We start from the raw sequence: 18946 nt of genomic DNA, 5'->3' as shown, positions 1-18946 counted from the left end.
TCTTGGTTTAGTTTACCATCTGGTTTAGCTCAAGTAGAGGTTTTGAAATTTAAATTAGTTCTACAGTCACAATCAGACATATTAGCTACACTTAGTTATCATCGAATTGGTTCCTACAAATATCAGACAGTTTTATCCATTAAAAAGTTTTTAGCAAAGATATCAAGATAGAAAAACAACACCGTCAAATATTAGTAAATTATACAATTGCCTTCATTGTAAGATTTAAATAATGTTGTTATTAAATTGTTTGAAACTCTATGTCGCCTTGATGGCTGCCTTACAAACTTGCGAAGCAATGGAAGGTAACTATCGCATACATTTGGTAGTTTCTTAATTTCACATTCATTTGTTTCAAAGACGACTTAGCAAAACTAACCAAATCTTACATAGCCACATGCGAGACTAAACTTTCGGATTTAAAACACTCGATCACAAAAGTAATTTGTCCCGGCGGCTGTTGGATGCAACATGCAGATTTATGTGGGACTGACGACTACGCCAGAGGTCCTCTGTGTCTTGCTGCGATGCACGCTGGACTGATGGATAGTAAGTTGCGTTTCAAATAATAAAATGTATGCATTTAGTAGTATTTTTAATAAAATAGTATTTTTTCGTGCTTTTTTGCCACTATATAAGCATGTGTTAATGTTTAAAGTTCAAAAGGTATCCAACTTTTAAATTCGATTGGTCTGCTTGGTACTGTATCCATCAATAAATGTTTGAACTGCAATTATTGTCGAAAATATATTTTTGAACCGAGTAACGATCAGACCTTTGTTAACTTCTCTACAATTACCACGTTTAGAAGATGGAGGATACTTTGAGGTGTTCAAAAGTGAACCAGTGTCCAAGTACGAAGGCACTATAAGATACAGCGTGACCAGCGAATCGTGCTTTTCTACTTCATTCACCTACTCCTTTCAAAGTATGACAAGTTCGTCCATAGCTAAGCAAATCATAAAACTCATGTGTTGCTCGTAGTGAAATGCAGCACAAAGGGAAACTCAGAATTCTCAGTGACTGATGTTGATTGTCCTTCTGGTTGTCGTTCCAACTACGTATGTGGGACTAATTTCTACAACAGCAATTCGTCTGTGTGTGCGGCTGCTATTCACGCCGGGGTTTTAAAAGGTCTGGTTACTCTGATTTGCTTATGAAAACATCTTCGAAAATAATAAACCTTTGTTATTTTTTGTAGAAAACGGAGGAACGGTTACTTTTTATTCTGATGAAGAACAAACCTCATATAATGATTCAACTAAAAACGGCGTTTCCAGTATGTCATGTGACCCTTCGCAGACATCATTTTCATTCACGAGTAAGCGAATAGTGCCCATATAGCGTCAAACTTTATTTTTTGTAATATCACTTACTTGGCGGCAGGAAAGCACCACTGCGACCGAACTTGTCAAAACGATGGAATCAATGCGGAGTTCTGCTACTGTAAAGGCATAGACCAAAAAGAAGATTGTGAGATAGGTAAAAAGATCTCGTTGAGGAAGTCGAGATAGCCTGATGGCAATATATACATAAAAACACTATTGTTTAGACATCAATGAATGTACGAGTGGAACACACAACTGTCATCAACACGCAACTTGTATCAACACAGTGGGCAGTTTTGAATGTTCTTGCATCGCAAATTACACAGGAAATGGAACACACTGCCGTAAGCCAATTATAAAACATAGAATCTTGTTTTCAAGAACAATACCCCATGTACTGTTGTGTGAATGTTTAAAGTTGTAAGTTTAAAAATTTTCAGAGCCCACCTTTTGCTCGGCGAACGACCATCTCTGCAAAAATAATGGAACTTGCCTGGACACAACAACCGGCTACAACTGTTCTTGTGAAATGTTTTACCAAGGAGAGCATTGTGAGCAAGGTTTTGCGAAAGATTTTAAGAATCTAAAAATCCAGATATGGTTTTAGTAATTATAGTTTGTTTTAGAAATTGACCACGTGGTTATGACAACTGAAAGAAATTGGGCAGACTCAAGAACATATTGCCAGTCAATTGGTGGAGATTTGGCAGCCTGGGGAATGAGAAACGCTACTGTTCGCCGGTAGGCTATGTAACATAGATTTAGGACGTGGGCCCAACATTTTTTACTAACTGTAACACTTTAAATCCATTTGCTAGTATTTCAACACATTTTATGAGGTCGTCTTTTTTCAGATTTCTTTATTACTTGGCAGCGAATTGTTACTTGTCACTATATGGTAACTTTTAGTTGTGTTGCATAGTAACTCGATTAAACGTGAATGAATAAACACTACTGTCATGTTGAGCCTCAATAACATTTTAGAAGTAACAAATTTGCAAGTCACGTAATTTGGTTTAATTCACGTTGTCCGCTATGCACCACATAGTTTATTTCATTTGTGACAGTAACCTTATTAAGAAACTAGCAATTACATTATCTAAACTATTTTCAAGCTCCATTATTGACAATCTGCTACGCCCCAGTTTGATATACTGGATTGGCTTGTCCGACATCGACCAAGAAGGGGTTTGGAAATATGTTGATGGCGTTGCCATGACAACCTACAATACCAATTTTTCAAGTGGTCAACCTGACAACTACGGTGGAGGACAAGATTGTGCATGGTTGTATCCGAGTTTAAACTTTCAGATGGACGACGGTTGGTGTACACGATATGCACTCGCAATCTGTGAGAGAATCTTGATCTAGCTGCAAACAATGCATTTGTTTTGAACATTTAGTTGTTGGCCTCATTTTGTTTAACGGTACTGCATGAAGTGGATTAAAATGTTAATTTTTTTGTAACCGCATTTTTCTCACGTTGCTAGTTGATATTTTGTACTTGTTGTACCATACATCATGTTGTTACAATGCTCAACCTGAAGTAAATGCTTGTTGGAATTTGTATGTTAATTTTCCATAGCTGCTCTTTAAAGTAGCGGTCACAAAACCTTTAGATCCACTGCTTTGATGCACCATTCAGTCATGAAAACACTCAGATGCTTGGAAGCACTTAACTACACGCAGCCCAACCGGCAACTTTTGACCCGATTGGCCTTCCAGCAGACTTTTTTCTTACGTTTTAGCTGCAGGCAGGAGATCTGCCAACGGTGCGCACTCAGTTCTAACTTACATACATTTGTTCTGCAGTGACCCAAAGAGCTGTAGTAACCTCTTGTGTGTGTTGAAAGGTGATGTTTGATCATGTTTTCAGATAGTTTATCTACCTAGTAAGCTGCAATAACTACTTTTTTGTCTTTACTTAATCTAGTTTAGGGTGTCGTAGTCCTAATGTAATCCTGGATATTATGTTTCTACATATGCTGCAACTTACTGTTGTTATAAGGTGCTGTACTTTAAAGAAATGTTGTGTGTAATATTTCTGTTCCCTGCAAGCTGTTCTTTTGGATATGGAAACGGATTTTTAAAGGAATGTGGAACTAAAGTAGGAAGTTAATATTTTAATGTAACATTTTACCTAAACTATGTTAGAAAATAGATCCTTGGTGTTTTCAACCAAATAAGTTAGTTGTATTTATGAAACGTGTTGATAGGGTCGTTTAAAACTGCTATTAAGGTTGTTGGTTTTACAAGCAATACTGAGTTAATTGACTGGGTAGTGAGTCGGATGTTTTATTTTTATAACATGTTGCAAGCGGACAGTTTTTACTTTTTTTCTTGAGTAGATTTTTTTTGCAGTTAATCGTCTTTGCTTACACTCAAATTTGTTTTTTGTTGATAGGTTCAAATATAAGTAATGTGCACAAAAAGACATTTTTTCATACTTACATTCGATAAAAGATGAAAAGTATTTTGGTGCAATGTGCATATCATGTTTCGTAGCTTGTCTTTGAATAGTGTACCATAAATAAATAGTATACCATAACGTTTTTAACATAAACTACGAATTGTCGGTTGCAAATTGCTTGCATTTTCTTACGCTTGATGGCGCAGCAAATTTTAATTAAAAGTCAAGTTTGAAGCTGAAAAATAAGAAACACTGGTTAATGATATGGCAAAGAATGAGTGGGATTGAATACATGAACTCTTATCTGTATTTCACATGACCATTACAAAATCGACAAGTACGACGATTATATTTAAAATAAATGCCCCTTAAACATTAAAACAACAATCGTAAGAAACTGTTTAACTATTGTGATTTAGTAACCTTGTCATTACGAGGTATCATCGCAAATGCGATCGGTGTTGTTGCAAATTACTGCATGGGAAGCTTGAGAGTTTTAGAAAACTTTCGCGGGTCACGATTGGTTGATAGTTTACACTGACGTATTTTGATTGCACCCATATGATGCAAATATGGACGCTAAATGTCGTGCAAGTTTGGTTTGCTAGTGATGAACTTACTTAGTTACTTATCAAAATAAGAAACTTTTGGTTCAAAGCACCATTTATAGGCAAATACAGTTCACAGCCTATTTTATACATAACACGGCGTAGCAAGTCTAATGGCCGTTTAAGTGATTTATTGTACACCACAAAACATCACAGAAATTAAACTCAAAGGACATTTGAGGACATTATTCAAATGACAGGACACTTAACTCGATAATCTACAGTTTTTCGGTTTCCTTGCTGTTTTACGTAAATGTTCAACAATGACGAATGGGATAAAGTGACCATGCAAATATTTTGATTTGACGTGACTTGACTTCGTCTGTTCTGGTCAAAGATATTTTCCAGTGTCTGTTTATTGCTGTTATTTTAGTTTTGGTATAAAAGTTGATATGTTTTGCCATATTATGTTTTTATTTGAACAAATATGAAGTGCGGAACATTTTCGTGACAAACAAACGTTTTTTGATAAACTTCTCTACATTTTTTATACACGGATGCTAAACTTACTTTTTACTCGTAATCAGTTTCATGATAAGCGATAAAACACATGATGATTATGATGCAGCCAAAGTTTTTGTTTTGAGGGCGTTGCAAAATTGTTTAAACGTAAATGATACATGTGAACCTCATTTGGTGACATGCTTAGTACATAAATGTCAATTATGTGGAGGTATCAAGGTGGTGTGACTTTGTTGCGTTCATATTAGAGAAGCGAACGCTCGCAGATTGCCAAATGGAGCTGTTCACAACCGTGATCATCCATCTTGAATTCCCATTCATAATTCATATAAGCGCAGTCGGCATTTTTTACACCGTTTGGCTCACCAGGATAAAAATCAGTATTGTCAGTTGTCATGGAAACACCGTCAATGTATTTCCAAACTCCTTCCTGTTCACGATCAGTCAAACCAATCCAACAAAATGTCAAGGGTCGCGTTTTGAGCAAATTGGTAACAATCCATCTTAACACAAAAACAGTAGAGACAAATAAATGGAATTGTAATTAATGTATTACGGTTACAATTACATGTTTAGAATTTTCAACGTAACGACGAATCAAGTTGGCAAGTAAGTAACTGTAAGTCACCAAAGTTAAAACAAAAGCATCCAGTTCTGTCATAACGAACGCTGATATTAAAATTAGGAAAGTTAAAGCCTTCAATGGGCCTGGCGTACTGTGATTTATATATGAGTGTGCCGTGATCGCTGGTCCGCATTGACGCTTCAGGGTTGATCCCAGATATAAATTTATGTTCATCTTAATTAATACGGGTCAATTTTACTGGTCAATACCGGTCAAGGGTAGGAATTAGCTAAACAAAATTTTACATGTTAAACTACAACTTATTCTGTTCTTACTATTTTACAAAAGAAAGTGTATTAGTTTGTTTACTATTTATAACAGACAAAATTGAATAAATGAACAGATTGTATTGATATTTATAATATTATGCACGCGAACGTGGTAATTCTTGCTAACAAATAAAATTACTTGACTATTATATAATATATTTTAAACAGCAGGGTAGTGACTATTATTTTAGATACTTTATGTCTTAACAAATGAGAACGAGACAAGCAACACTTTAAAGAAGAATTTCGCACTGATATGTACAATCTGTGTTTAAAACCAGTTATAAGTATTGCGGGGACTTTTTTGGCTTTGTATTGATTTATTGTGTAGGGATATATAATGTGAAGAAGTTGTTAGCGTGAAGGCAGGCATATTTTTTGTGCACCACCCTTCAACCAAGTATTATTAACTGCGCAGTAACAAATTTATCACGTACTAGTATTAGATGGCCTCTGGAATGTACAAGACTTATATCAGTTTTTTGCAGTAAACACAGTCGTTCACATAGTGCAAACCTAGTGTTACTGCAAGTAGCATTGTTCATTTGGAAACTATTTGAAGCCAATATTTCTCCACCGTCAGCTCCTTGCCCCGATTGGCCTTCCAGCAGACTTATTTCTTACGTTTTAGCTGCAGGCAGGAGATCTGCCAAAGGTGCTCACTCAGTTCTAGTTTACATTCATTTGTTCCGCAGTGACCCAGAGAGCTGTAGTAACCTCTTTAGTGTGTTGAAAGGTTATGTTTGCTGATGTTTTTTGATAGTTTGTTTTTATCTACCCAGTAAGCTGCTATAACTACTTATCTGTACATACTCAAGCTGGTTTAGGGTGTCGTAGTCCTAATGTAATCCTGGATATTATGTTTCTACATATGCTGCAACTTACTGTTGTTATAAGGTTCTGTAGTCCAATGAAATGCGGTATGTAATGTTTCTGTTCCCTGCAAGCTGTTCTGTTTGGATATGGAAACGGATGTTATTTAAAGCAATCTAAAACTAAAAGTAAGAAATTTAAAATAAAATTGTACTTAAAGTAGGTTAGAAACTATATCCTTGGTATTTACAACTAAATGGAATAGGCTAGTTGTATTTATAAAACGTTGATGGAGTCGTTTAAACAAAATATTTTGCTGTTATTTAGGATATTGATTCCATAAACAATACTGAGTCGATTGACTGGTTAATACGTCGGGTATTTTATTTTTTTACAAACATAGATTTTTTCATACTTAGAGTTTTTGGTAGATTGTGCATGTTTCGTGGCTTGTCTTTAATTAGTGTACCATATGTAAATAGTATGCCATAGCGTTTTTAACATAAATTACGAATTGTCGGTTTCGAATTGCTTGTATTTTCTTGCGCTTAAGGGCGCTGCAAATTTATTTCAAAGTCAAGTTTGAAACTTAAAAATAAGAAACACTGGTTAAAGATATGCCAAAGAATGAGTGGGGTTGAGAACTCGTATCTGCATTTTAAATGACTATTATAAAATCGATAACTACGACGATTATATTTAAAATATATTCCCCTTATAAATTAAAACAACAACGGTAAGAAACTGTTTAACTATTGTGATTTAGTTACCTTGTCATTACGAGGTATCATCGCAAATGCGATCGGTGTTGTTGCAAATTACTGCATGGGAAGCTTGAGATGAGTTTTAGCAAACTATCGCAGGTCAAGATTGGTTGATTGTTTACAGTACTGACGTATTTTGATTGCACCCATATGATGCAAATATGGACTATAAATGTCGTGCAAGTTTGGTTTGCTAGTGATTAACTTACTTAGATTTTTTATCAACTAAGAAACTTTTGGTTCAAACCCCTATTTAGTCAAATACAGTTCACAGCCTATTTTATACATAACAGAGCGTAGCAAGCTGTCTTTTAGGAGATTTATTGTACATGCGTATATAATTTGATTTGACTTGCGTTGATATTTTCCAGTCTCTGTTTGTTGCTGTATTTTTTAGTTTTGGAATTATTGTCGATACGTTTTGGGTTATTATTTTTTATTTCAACAACTGTGAAACGCGGAAATTGTTTTACAAGGTTTAAAGTTTATTTTGAATTGTAAAAAAACAACAACAAAGGTATTCGAAAACCAAATAGGGTAAACGATAAGTAAAATAAACTTCTTTACATATTTTATACACGAATGCTAAACTTACTTTTTACTATCAATCAGTTTCATAATATGGGATAAAACACAAGATAATTATTACGCGGCCAAAGTTTTTTAAAATATAAATTACGAATTGTCTGTTTCTAATTGCTTGTATTTTCCTGCACTTGAGGGCGCTGCAAATTTGTTTAAACGTAAAGTATACATGCGAACCTGATTTGGTAACATGCACATATATGTCAGTTATGTGGAGGTATCAAGGTGGTCTGACTTTGTTGCGTTCATATTAGAGAAGCGAACGCTCGCAGATTGCCAAATGGAGCTGTTCAACCGTGATCATCCATCTTGAATCGGAAATCAGAATTCATAAAAGCGCAGTCGGCATTTTTTACATCGTTTGGCTCACCAGGATAAAAATCAGTATTGTCAGTTGTCATGGAAACACCGTCAATGCATTTCCAAACTCCTTCAAACCAATTCAGTAATATGCCGAGGGACTTGTTTGAAGTAAATTTGTAACAATCCATCTTAACATAAAAACAGTACAGATAGAGATATCGAATTGTAATTAATGTTTTACAGTTACAGTTACATGTTTAGAATTTTGAAGTTAATTACGAATCAAGTTGGCAAGTAAGTAACTTTAAGTCACCAAAGTTAAAACAAAAGCACCCAGTTCTGTCCTAACGAACGCTGATATTAAAATTAGGAAAGTTAAAGCCTTCAATGGGCCTGGCGTACTGTGATTTATATATGAGTGTGCCGTGATCGCTGGTCCGCATTGACGCTTCAGGGTTGATCCCAGATATAAATTTATGTTCATCTTAATTAATACTGGTCAATTTTGAGATACCCTATTACGAAGCTGACATGTGTAGCATTCGAGGCAGATAACGGTGCTTGGGATTCGACTTTCGGCGGATCCTCCAGTGGGCCTGCGTAGCTCTGTTGGTAGAGCGCGAGTCCCGAAACGACTCCTGTCGTGGGTTCGAATCCCACCGCAGGCTAGATTTTTCTAGCCCAGGCCTTGCCATATGGTGGTGATTGCTTGGTGACCGGATGATTCGGTATGGCGCCTTCAATGGGCCTGGCGTACTGTGATTTACAATAGGTTAAAGCATTAGTGACAGCAAGATGGTCTGTAAGTCAATGGTGCAAATAGAAAGACTGGAGACATTTTGTAGTGTTAAAACGCTAGGAAATAAATTTTAAACACAAGGTAACGGCTAATGAAGCGTTGACGAATTTTCTTGAAAATAATAATAATGACAAACCAGGATTTTCTTAAAAAGAGCGATAATAACAACCAGAAGTTCTCTTTAACAGTACTATGACGCACTACATCAATGGACTTCTAAGAACCTCTTTCAAAAGCGACCCCAATTTAAAAGCATTTAAATTAGCATTTACATGCGATCGCATATTTTCGATAGAGAGAAAAATGTTTTAAGTTTAAGTAGCAAAACATGATCAAGGGTTGCGAACTTGAACAAAACCGTATAATTTTTGCAATAAATTTAAACGCCTATAAATTTAAGTTTTAGCGAGACCGGACAAAGTTTAGCCGACCCCAGTTGGGGTCTCGACCCACAGGTTGAAGACCACTGCACTACATGCACACAATGTAATGTGACTACCTCCACTTAAAGTTTAAATTATTTCATTTGTGTTACAACGCTCATCCGTTTTTAACTGACTCTTTGACGGTAATTAATCTGTTTCATTAGCTTCGCTTTACTGCCATATGTTCCAAACTGCGGGGAATAATAATATAAAAAACAAAATAAGAAAGAACACTGTAGCATTCATAACTTAAAACCTCATTTTTTGTTGATATACTTTTTGCCTAAAATTGATTAACCGAAACTCCAAACATATTTGCCTTCCGAACATAGTCAGTCTTTTCTCCCAAAGTTTAGATCGCAACACTAGCCAATAAAACAGTACACAGGGAAAACATTGTAGAAAAATTTATTTGCACATATTAATAAGCGGTGATTATACAAAAAAACAAAACAAGCACAAAATATCGAATACTATACCAGTAAAATGAGGTAACAAATGTCTCTTGTAATTTTTCGTCACTTCAGTGACTTTACACAAAGTGATATTTCGTAAAGGCCAACCACTAAAATGTTCAAAACAAATAAATCGCTTGCAGCTAGTTCAAGATTCTCTCACAGATGGCGAGTGCATTTCCTGCACACCAACTGTCGTCCATCTGGAAGTTATAATCCAGATACAACCATCCACAATCTTGTACTGAACCCCAGTTGTCAGGTTGGCCGGTTGAAAAGTCGGTATTGTTGGTTGTTACGGCAATGCCATCAACATATTTCCAAACTCCTTCTTGGTCGAGGTCAGACAAGCCAATCCAGTAACTTGATGGTGGAGCGGGACGTAGCACATTTTCAATAATCGAGCTGGAACATAGTTTTTTTTACGCCTACTTGTTTGTCAGAGCCACAAAGGCTTTAGTTCTAATGATCATAATAATAAAAGGTTACAGTTATAAACAAAATCATTGATGTGCGTAGCATACAATGTGAATTAAACCACATTTCGTGGCTACAGATAATAAATTTTAATTTTTCTAAGAGGGTGATAAGGGGTAACATGATAGTAATCAGGTTGAGGAGAGTTTTAAATTATGCAACACTAAGTAAAGGTTACTGTACAGTGAAAAGCATCTATTTCCTGACAAGTAGTAAGGTAATCCGAATTGAAAAAAGGACCTCATAATTTTTTTTGAAATATTAGCAACTGTAAGTTACTTAAAGCATTAGGCTATGCTTAAAGGAAAAAGAGTATTGTTAAAAAGTCTTATATTGGCCTCACGTTAACGTCCGAGTGCTTAAAGCTAAACCTATGCCTCATACTTGCGAACAGTTGCGTTTCTCATTCCCCAGGTCGACAAATCTCCACCAATTGACTGGCAATATTTTCTCGAGTTTGTCCAATTTCTCTTTTTGGTCATAATCATGTGGTCAATCTCTGAAAAATATATAATTTAATATAATAAACTCTCCCATAGCAATAGATAGACATGCATTATCTCGTCACATAATATCATGTACCTCGCTGACAATGCTCTCCTGTATGCCAAACGTTACAGGAACAATTGTAACCTGTAGGGGTGTCCAAGCAAGTTCCGTTATGCTGGCAAAGGTTGACGTTAGCCGAGCAAAAATTAGACCCTGGAAATTTTGAAACGTACCAATGAAAAAAAAGTTGGGAGGTTTCGGGGTTGCTTATTTTGTTGCGATAAACAACTATCTTTTATCGTTAGCCTTACTGCATTGGTTGCCATTTCCACTGTAGTTTGCGTTGCAAAAACATAGAAAACCATCCACTGTGTTGATACAAGTTGCGTGTTGATGGCAGTTGTGTGTTCCACGTTTACATTCATTAATGTCTAAATAAAGTAAAATGTTACATACATTTCAGCAGTGCCGGAAATTCTTTTGTTTAAGTTGTAACTTTCAACGTATTTCCACTTGAATTAGTAATTGACGCACCAATGTTCTCTTTCAGAATAATTTGGCCCTTCAAGTCTTGCACAGAGATTTGTAGCTGAAAAATCTGAAATTCGAGGAAATTGTTTTTGTTATATGCAGGACTGCTCTTTCACCAAAGTTTTAATTCCAGAAAGAAAGTTAAATTGAACACATTGAATGACTAGCTACTGCGCTAAACTCAGAATGCGCTGTTACAGGGTAGCTATGAGGCAAAAGCAAATTAGACCGCTTTGCGACAGAAAATTTCGCGGTCACGATTGAAGTTGAGTTAAAGTTAAGTCGATTGAGTTAAAAAACTTTTTTTGAAAAAAACAAACTTTAAAACAAAGAAAGTTTTTACGTGTCGCAATGCTTGAATGCTTACAAAAGTTAAGTTAATTTTTCCAATATCACCATTGTAAAAGATTTGTTTATTTGTAACGTGTTGATGCAAAACGTACCATGACAAAAACTGAAGTAAATGCACCAATAAGGATAACTGTTACTACGCCTACAAGCAACAACTTTGGTACATTTCTCTTTTCTTTCTTTCCCGTTGTCGTAGACTCAGTGTTGATATAAATAACCTCTGGTTGTTTACTCATAGTCTTTGCCAATATGTCTCTGGATAGTTCACAGGCTTGGATGATTAAGTCCGCCAGCGGTTGTTGTAAGCTGTGCTGCAAGACTGTCACATGATTATTGGTTAATTCTAACAGTGTTTGTTGTGAAATGCGCAGGTGGTTTCTTAACAGTCCCGCCAACATTAAACGTGGGCAGAGATTGGTGGGCTGAGGAAAATATATTGTGTAAAGCTTTTTGTTAAAAAAAACAGTAAACGAAACGTTCACTGTCTAAATGTCCGTAAGGTAAAACGACAGCCACTCGCTTTCACTTCCTTTAAATCAACCTTGTCATGATACATTCGCAAACCTTACGTCTGCTTTCCATAATGCAATGAGCTACCCTTTGTGTTTTTTCAATATGCTCATAATTTTTTTTTTACTTTTTAGCACAACCTTATGTAATACCATAATAACTAATTTACACCAAGCGTAAACAAACCACGATTGTAGTATTTGTCCACCAACTAATATTGCATATTAATTCATAGACACAACCACAACAACAAGACGTTTATCATCGTTTGGTTCCCACTCAAAATAAACTGACTTTACTTCTGCAAGTCACATCGTGTATAAGTACCACCTGTAAGATTGTTTTGTCGAACATTAAGGTTTATCAAAAATCTCTTTTGATTACTACAGTATACAGTCAATGATGTAGCTTGATAAAAATAATGTAAAAGTATGTGGTTCGGGCCCAGTATTTTCGGGCCCAGGCACAAACGGGCTTGATGGCGCCTGACTTCTCTTCTGTCTCTATATTTTAAGCAGATAATCACTGGACTTCACTTGATTCCCAGCAGCCCTAAAACGTCTTGTGTAAGCCATTGGTCATTGTTTATCGTCCATTGTATACTCGGCACAGTATTACCAGATAAACATTTGCATATTAATGAGGTTATACTGTGAAACCTAGGAGTAAATTTTTCGAGTTAATACCTAGGTTGACGAAGAACAATAAACATTTGCTCCATCGGTTTAGAACAGCGGTTCCCAAACTGGGGTCCGCGGTCCTTTAGAGGTCCGTGAGGCAATTTTGGGGGGACCGCGAAGCGGTTGAAGTAATTCTATAATCTTATTTGGCGTCAGTTTGTGCCACTAAATAAGTTTAAAATCAAAGTAGAATTGAGAATCGACTGTCTCCATTGCTAAACAATGGCCTTTATTGAATGACAACTATCAAAAATGCAATTGTTCGCGCACAATCGTAATGTTTTTGTCCTGTTTGTGATGTCACATGCTGTCTTTGAATGATTGTTATGCGCAATTTTGCATAACTGGCTAAAATCCTGCAATCGACTTTCGTTTTTATGAAATACACATTTAGGCTTAAGGACCGCGAGCCCTCGAAATAATGGCAAAGGGACCGTTTTGAAAAAAATATGAAAAAGTTTGGGAACCACTGGTTTAGGATATTGCTCCATTTGCTTTAAACACTGGAATTTAGCTAGTTTAGAACGTTGTTAATTTTGTTTGATTTGTTAAGATGGCCCGTAAATTACGTTTGCACCTCGAGGTGTAGGCTATATTTTAGCATCCGCAGTCTGAACGGCAGCGTTATAACAATTGATTGGGTTTCTGGCAAATTTGTTTTACGTTTCGTTTAATCAGCCGCAAGCACGAGATTTGCTGCATGTGTTCGCGCTGTTCTATCTAACTGTCAGTTTGTTTCGCAGTGAGACAGATAACTGCAGCAACCTCTTGTGTGTGGTAAAAGGTGGTGCTTGCTGATGTTATGTCTGCTTTGGACAAACAAGTAAGTTACATAACTACTTGTTTTTATTTTTTGATTGTAGCTGGTTTAGCGTGTTGTAGTCTTGTACGACAAAACTTGGCTACACGCCATTAGCGGGTGCGATTGGCTGTGCCTTTGCATTCCGAGCTGCGTCGATGCAGAACTTAGTTTGTTTACCATTTATAACAGACAAGATTGAATAAATGAAAGGTCGCATCACCCTTTAACAAAATATTAACTGGGCGGTAACAAACTTATCACGTAAAATAGTATTAGATGGCGTCTGGCATGTACAAGGCTTACATATATCAAACTTGTTTTTTTGCTGCAGGGATCCTCACTGTTTTAGTTAACTATTAGTTTGTATCGCAGTGAGACAGATAACTCAGTAACCTCCTGTGTGTGTTAAAAGGTGTTGCTTGCTGATGTTATCTGAGATGTTTTGTTTTTGGCTAACTACAATACAATATAGAAGCTACAATAACTGCTTGTCTTTATTGATTGTAGCTGGTTTATAGCTTGTTGTAGTTTTGTAATCTTAGATATTGTTTTTCTGTGGAGAAGTCTGCTGCAACTTACCGATGTGCACTAATTGTAACTTATTTGGTATCAGGTGCTTTAGTCTTGATGGATGTAATGTTGGTCGTTATTTTTTTATTACCTTCAAGCTGATCTGGTTAGATATAGAAATAAATTATCAAAGCACTTAGGTTGCTAAACAAAATTTTACATGTTAAACTACAACTTATTCTGTTCTTACTATTTTACAAACAAGTGGATTTGTTTGTTTACCATTTATAACAGACAATATTGAATAAATGAACGGATTGTATTGGTATTTATAATATTATGCACGCGAACGTGGTAATTCTTGCTAACAAATAAATTTACATTGACTATTATATATTATATTTTAAACAGCAGGGTGGTGATTATTATTTTAGACACTTATGTCTTAACAAATGAGAACGAGACAAGCAACACTTTAATGAAGAATTTCGGACTGATATGTACAATCAGTGTTTAAAACCAGTTATAAGTATTGCGGGGACTTTTTTGGCTTTGTATTGATTTATCGTGTATGGATATATAATGTGAAGAAGTTGTTAGCGTGAAGGCAGGCATGTTTTTCGTGCACCACCCTTCAACCAAGTATTAACTGCGCAGTAACAAATTTATCACGTACTAGTATTAGATGGCCTCTGGCATGTACAATACTTAAATATATCAGTTTTTGCAGTTAACACAGTCGTTCACATAGTACAAACCTAGTTACTGCAAACCTAGCACTGCTGTTACTGCAAGTAGCATCGTTCATTCGGAAATTATTTGAAGCCTTTAACTCTGCACAGTCGGCTCCTGCGTTGCCGGGGTCGTCGCTTGCCCCAAGCAGCCAAATCACCACCCAATGACTGGCAATATGTTCTAGCGTCTGTCCAGTTCATCGCAGTTAGCACAGGCAAGTGATCAAGCAAAACTGTTTTAGTAGGATGCAATTATAAGTCTCAAGTAAATTTTAAGCTAAATTGCTATGTAAAAAGGGTTCATGCCAGTGTGTTGTTTATAATATTTTTTGGAGTGCTCCAAAAATTTCACAATTTTGTATGCACTCATATTAATAGACCACTTTGATTTCTTTATTAAGATGATTTTAGCAAACCTTTGGCACTGTTTAAAAACAAACTTCGACCCAGATTAAGAAGCGCCAAGCTCTATGTTCTACTCCAAAGATCTTGTATTTTATTATCATAAAAATTGTCAGTTAAATCTAAAACTTCACTTAAATGTACAAGTCAAACCTGTTTGGCAGTTCATTCCCATATACCATACAGTGCATGTGCAGTTGTATCCCGAGTCAAGATCTAAGCAAGTTCCATTGTGTTCACATAATCCAGGGTTGCTCTCGCAAAAGTTAGATTCTGCCAAATGTCCTGTATCACAGGTTGTAGTTCTAGTTAGGCACACATTATGTTTAAGCTTACCACACTTTGTTCCGTTTCCTGTGTAGTTTGCTTTGCAACAACATAGGAAACTACCCAATGTGTTGATACAATTTGCGTGTTGATGACAGTTGTGTGTTCCACTCGTACATTCGTTGATGTCTAAATCATGCAAATTAATATACACGTTTTCATCGGTGCCTGACATTATTTTGTTTAAGTTGTAACTGTTATAGTATTATTACCTGCGTTAGTAATTGACCCACCGAGGTTCTCTTTTTGAATAACTTGGCCCTTCAAGTCTTGCACAGAGATTTGTAGCTGAAAAATCTGGGATTTAAGAAAAATGTTTTTTTACACAAAACAGTCGCAACTCTGTTACCAAAGTTTTCATTGCAGAAAAGTTAAATTGTTTATAATCACACACTAAATGACTAGCTACTGCACTAAATTAAGACTATACGTTGTTACAGGGTCCCTAAGATGCACAAGAGAATTAAACTGTTTTACAATAAAAGTGTTTTTTGGAAAATGTTTTTAAAAAAAAAAAAATATGGAAAAGTGTTTACGTGTGGCAATACTTACATTCTTACAAAAGTTAGGATTATTTTCCAAAAACGATCTTTCTGACACATTTGTTTATTAATAATGTGTTGATGCAAAACGTACCATGACATAAACTGATGCAAATGCAGCAATAAGAATAATTGTTACCACGCTTGCGAGCAACAACTTTGGCACATTTTTCTTTTCTTTCTTTCCCTTTGTTGAAGACTCAGTGTTGGTATCAATTGGTTCTTCCTGTATTATCATATCCATTGCGATGTTATATATCCAGATGCTCCACGACAGACTCTTAATTGTAACAATGTTTAATGCAGGGGCGGGCAACATACGGCCCGCGGGCCGGATCCGGCCCGCGACGGGATTTTGAGCGGCCCGCAGGGAGTTTCCAGTCTTACATGATAATGTGGCACGCGGCCACAGTCTGCCGCAATCCCCCACTACTTGTTTACTAACTACGTCAAATTATAGTTGTAACGGACAGTAACGCTCCCCAATAGCAAAAAACTTTCCCGTCGTTGTGAGTCTGTGACCATTGCACCATACGTTCATTGTTACGACATAACTGCCAACCTTGTGTGTGGCCTGCTTTTATGGTTTCGTTGTGTCCACACGTGTAGCCTAGTTAGTGTTTCAGCAGTATCTAAGTCTGTGATGTACGCATTAAATTTGCTGTGGTGGATAATTTTATGTAGTATCAGTTAGATTGTTTGGACTGTATTGTAATTGTGACGTTCTTGATTGTATTGGGTTTAGGTGGTCAAAACTCCGTTTTAAATCACTGCGGATAAATACGCGATTAATGTGTCGATTCAGGACTCCGGCCCGCCAAGTACTTCATTTTCCCATATCAGGCCCGCCGACTGGAGAAGTTGCACGCCCCTGGTTTAATGTGAAAGGCGCAAGAGGTTTCTAAACAGTCACGCCAACATTGTGTGCAGCTTCCTGTAAAACGTCAAATAAGACGTTTAATGTCATAAGGCGAAACGACAGGCATTCGCTTCACTTCCTTTATTTAAATATACCTTGGCTTGATATTTTCGCAAACCTCAGGTCTGCTTTTTCTCTTTTTCATGAAGCAATGATTTACCCCTGGCGTATTATTTTTAAATATGCCTAGAACGTGCTTTTTTACTTTTTAACATAACTTTATCTAACAACATACTTACTAATTAACACCAACCCTCCTAAACAAGCCACATTTTCAGTTTTGTGTTTGTCCACCAACCAATGTCATAAATTAGTTCATAGACACATTCACAACAGCAAGACGTTTATCATCGTTTGGATCCCACTGAAAATAAATTGACTTTACTTCCGCAAGTCACTGTCGTGAATAGGTGCCACCCAGGGTTTTTTAAGGTTTGGTTTGGGTGACCGCTAAGTAGTTTTAAGAGACCGCAAGTGTTTCATTTAAATACCAAAAAATAGCCATATTTGCTTAAACGAAATATTTATTAGGCTACTGGCAAATTTTGGAAAACCGCTGGAGAAATCAAAACACCTTAAAAAAACACTGGTGCTACCTGTAAAATTGTTTTGTGGAACATTTAAGTTTGTCAAAGGTTCCTACAATCTAAGCTAAATAATGTGGCCATGTTTAATGCGAAAGGCGCAGGTTGTTTTTAAACAGTCACACCAACATTAAACGTAGGCAGTAACGGGTTTGCTGTGGAACATATATTGTGTGCAGCTTCCTGTAAAACGTCAAAGTAGACGTTCAATGTCTAAAGGTGAATTGACAGGCATTTGGTTTTCACTTCCTTTATTTAAATATACATTGGCTTGATATTTTTGCTTTCCCTACGTTACATGAAGCAATAATTTACCCTTGGCGTATCATTTTTAAATATTTCTATAATGTGTTTTTTCCTCTACAAAATACTCTAAATAATGCTGCCATGTAACAAATTTATTTTAAATAGTTAACTTTATTTTCAATAGTAAAAATTAATTTGGTTACGAAACGAATAGCTGAAGCAGTGTATGCTTTGCCGATAATGATAATGTATTGCTTTGGTTTTTGTTCATCAATGGCCTTGATTTGGTTGCGCTGGGCAGTTTTGACTATAATACAATCCGTTTACCAATGTTTACAATTTACAGGTTCATTTTATTTAAAAACATGCGTTTTAATAATTCAAAACTGCAAATAGGGGAAAGTGTAATTTGGACCCTGCGTGTAATTTGGAACTTGCTTATATTTCGGAATATACGCAAAGTGGCAGAATATCTTTTATACAGCTTGAAAGAAGACTTGATATAAGGCTTACGGCCGCCAAGCTCCAAACTTGATGCTATACTTTCCGTTTGTTATAGAGAGAAAAACAAAATTTGCAAATTTGATAATTTTTTTAGGTTTCAAACTTTTTGCGTTTCTAAATTACTGTTTAGTGTAAATCTCAGTGGGTATGATTTTTGTGAGTTACAATTATTAATGCATTTAGCATACAAACAATCCGCTAACACTTTCCAAAAGTAAAATAAATTGGGTTAAAAAATTGCGTGTGAAAGTGTGTAATTTGGACCGGGCAGCTTATAATAAAGCTCAGTGCAGGATTTACATTCATTATATTTTGGTTAACCAATTATTTCTTTAATTTGCCATGGTGCTGTTTTGCAGTATTCTGCGAGTTTTCTTTCATTTCAGCTATCTTAGTAATTCCAATTATGGCCTTTTTATCTTTAAAATGTTTTTCATTTTAATTTTTTATCCCATTTTTGATTTCATTCATTAAAATTTAAATATTTTATGA

General features: G+C 36.0%; 2 protein-coding genes across 2 annotated transcripts in view; one reads left to right on the top strand and one right to left on the bottom strand.

Moving 5' to 3' along the window:
- The first annotated feature begins 397 nt into the window (after window positions 1–397).
- Window positions 398–18946, top strand: part of LOC145220713 (uncharacterized) — a 65439-nt gene continuing 46890 nt past the window's right edge. The window contains exons 1-10 of the mRNA XM_080087954.1: window positions 398–549; window positions 809–928; window positions 985–1134; window positions 1202–1321; window positions 1387–1482; window positions 1553–1672; window positions 1769–1888; window positions 1955–2069; window positions 2444–3435; window positions 13628–13707. Coding sequence (XP_079944080.1) covers window positions 465–549; window positions 809–928; window positions 985–1134; window positions 1202–1321; window positions 1387–1482; window positions 1553–1672; window positions 1769–1888; window positions 1955–2069; window positions 2444–2699 — 1182 coding nt within the window. The 5' untranslated portion in view covers window positions 398–464 and the 3' untranslated portion in view covers window positions 2700–3435; window positions 13628–13707. The remainder of the gene's footprint in view (window positions 550–808; window positions 929–984; window positions 1135–1201; window positions 1322–1386; window positions 1483–1552; window positions 1673–1768; window positions 1889–1954; window positions 2070–2443; window positions 3436–13627; window positions 13708–18946) is intronic.
- LOC145219932 (uncharacterized) lies at window positions 9876–16445 on the bottom strand. Its single transcript, XM_080087228.1, has 8 exons — window positions 16296–16445; window positions 15872–15956; window positions 15669–15827; window positions 15486–15605; window positions 11124–11243; window positions 10906–11025; window positions 10708–10822; window positions 9876–10251 (listed from the first exon to the last, which is right to left on the bottom strand). The coding sequence occupies exons 1-8, from the start codon at window positions 16443–16445 to the stop codon at window positions 9990–9992; spliced, it is 1131 nt and encodes a 376-aa protein (XP_079943354.1). The 3' UTR covers window positions 9876–9989.

The sequence above is a fragment of the Phallusia mammillata genome, chromosome 3, assembly GCF_965637545.1.
Source record: "Phallusia mammillata chromosome 3, kaPhaMamm4.hap1.1, whole genome shotgun sequence".
Lineage (NCBI taxonomy): Eukaryota > Metazoa > Chordata > Ascidiacea > Phlebobranchia > Ascidiidae > Phallusia > Phallusia mammillata.
This window is presented reverse-complemented; position numbering and strand designations above follow the sequence as displayed.

Bases quoted from the DNA above. Each gene is read 5' to 3' on its own strand.
- LOC145219932 (XM_080087228.1), bottom strand. From the start codon at position 16,445: ATGGATATGATAATACAGGAAGAACCAATTGATACCAACACTGAGTCT. The intron at 11,026-11,123 runs GTAAGGCTAACG...CAAAATTTCCAG, and splicing joins TGGAAATGGCAACCAATGCA to GGTCTAATTTTTGCTCGGCT. The intron at 10,823-10,905 runs GTACATGATATT...TATATTTTTCAG, and splicing joins AGGAGAGCATTGTCAGCGAG to AGATTGACCACATGATTATG.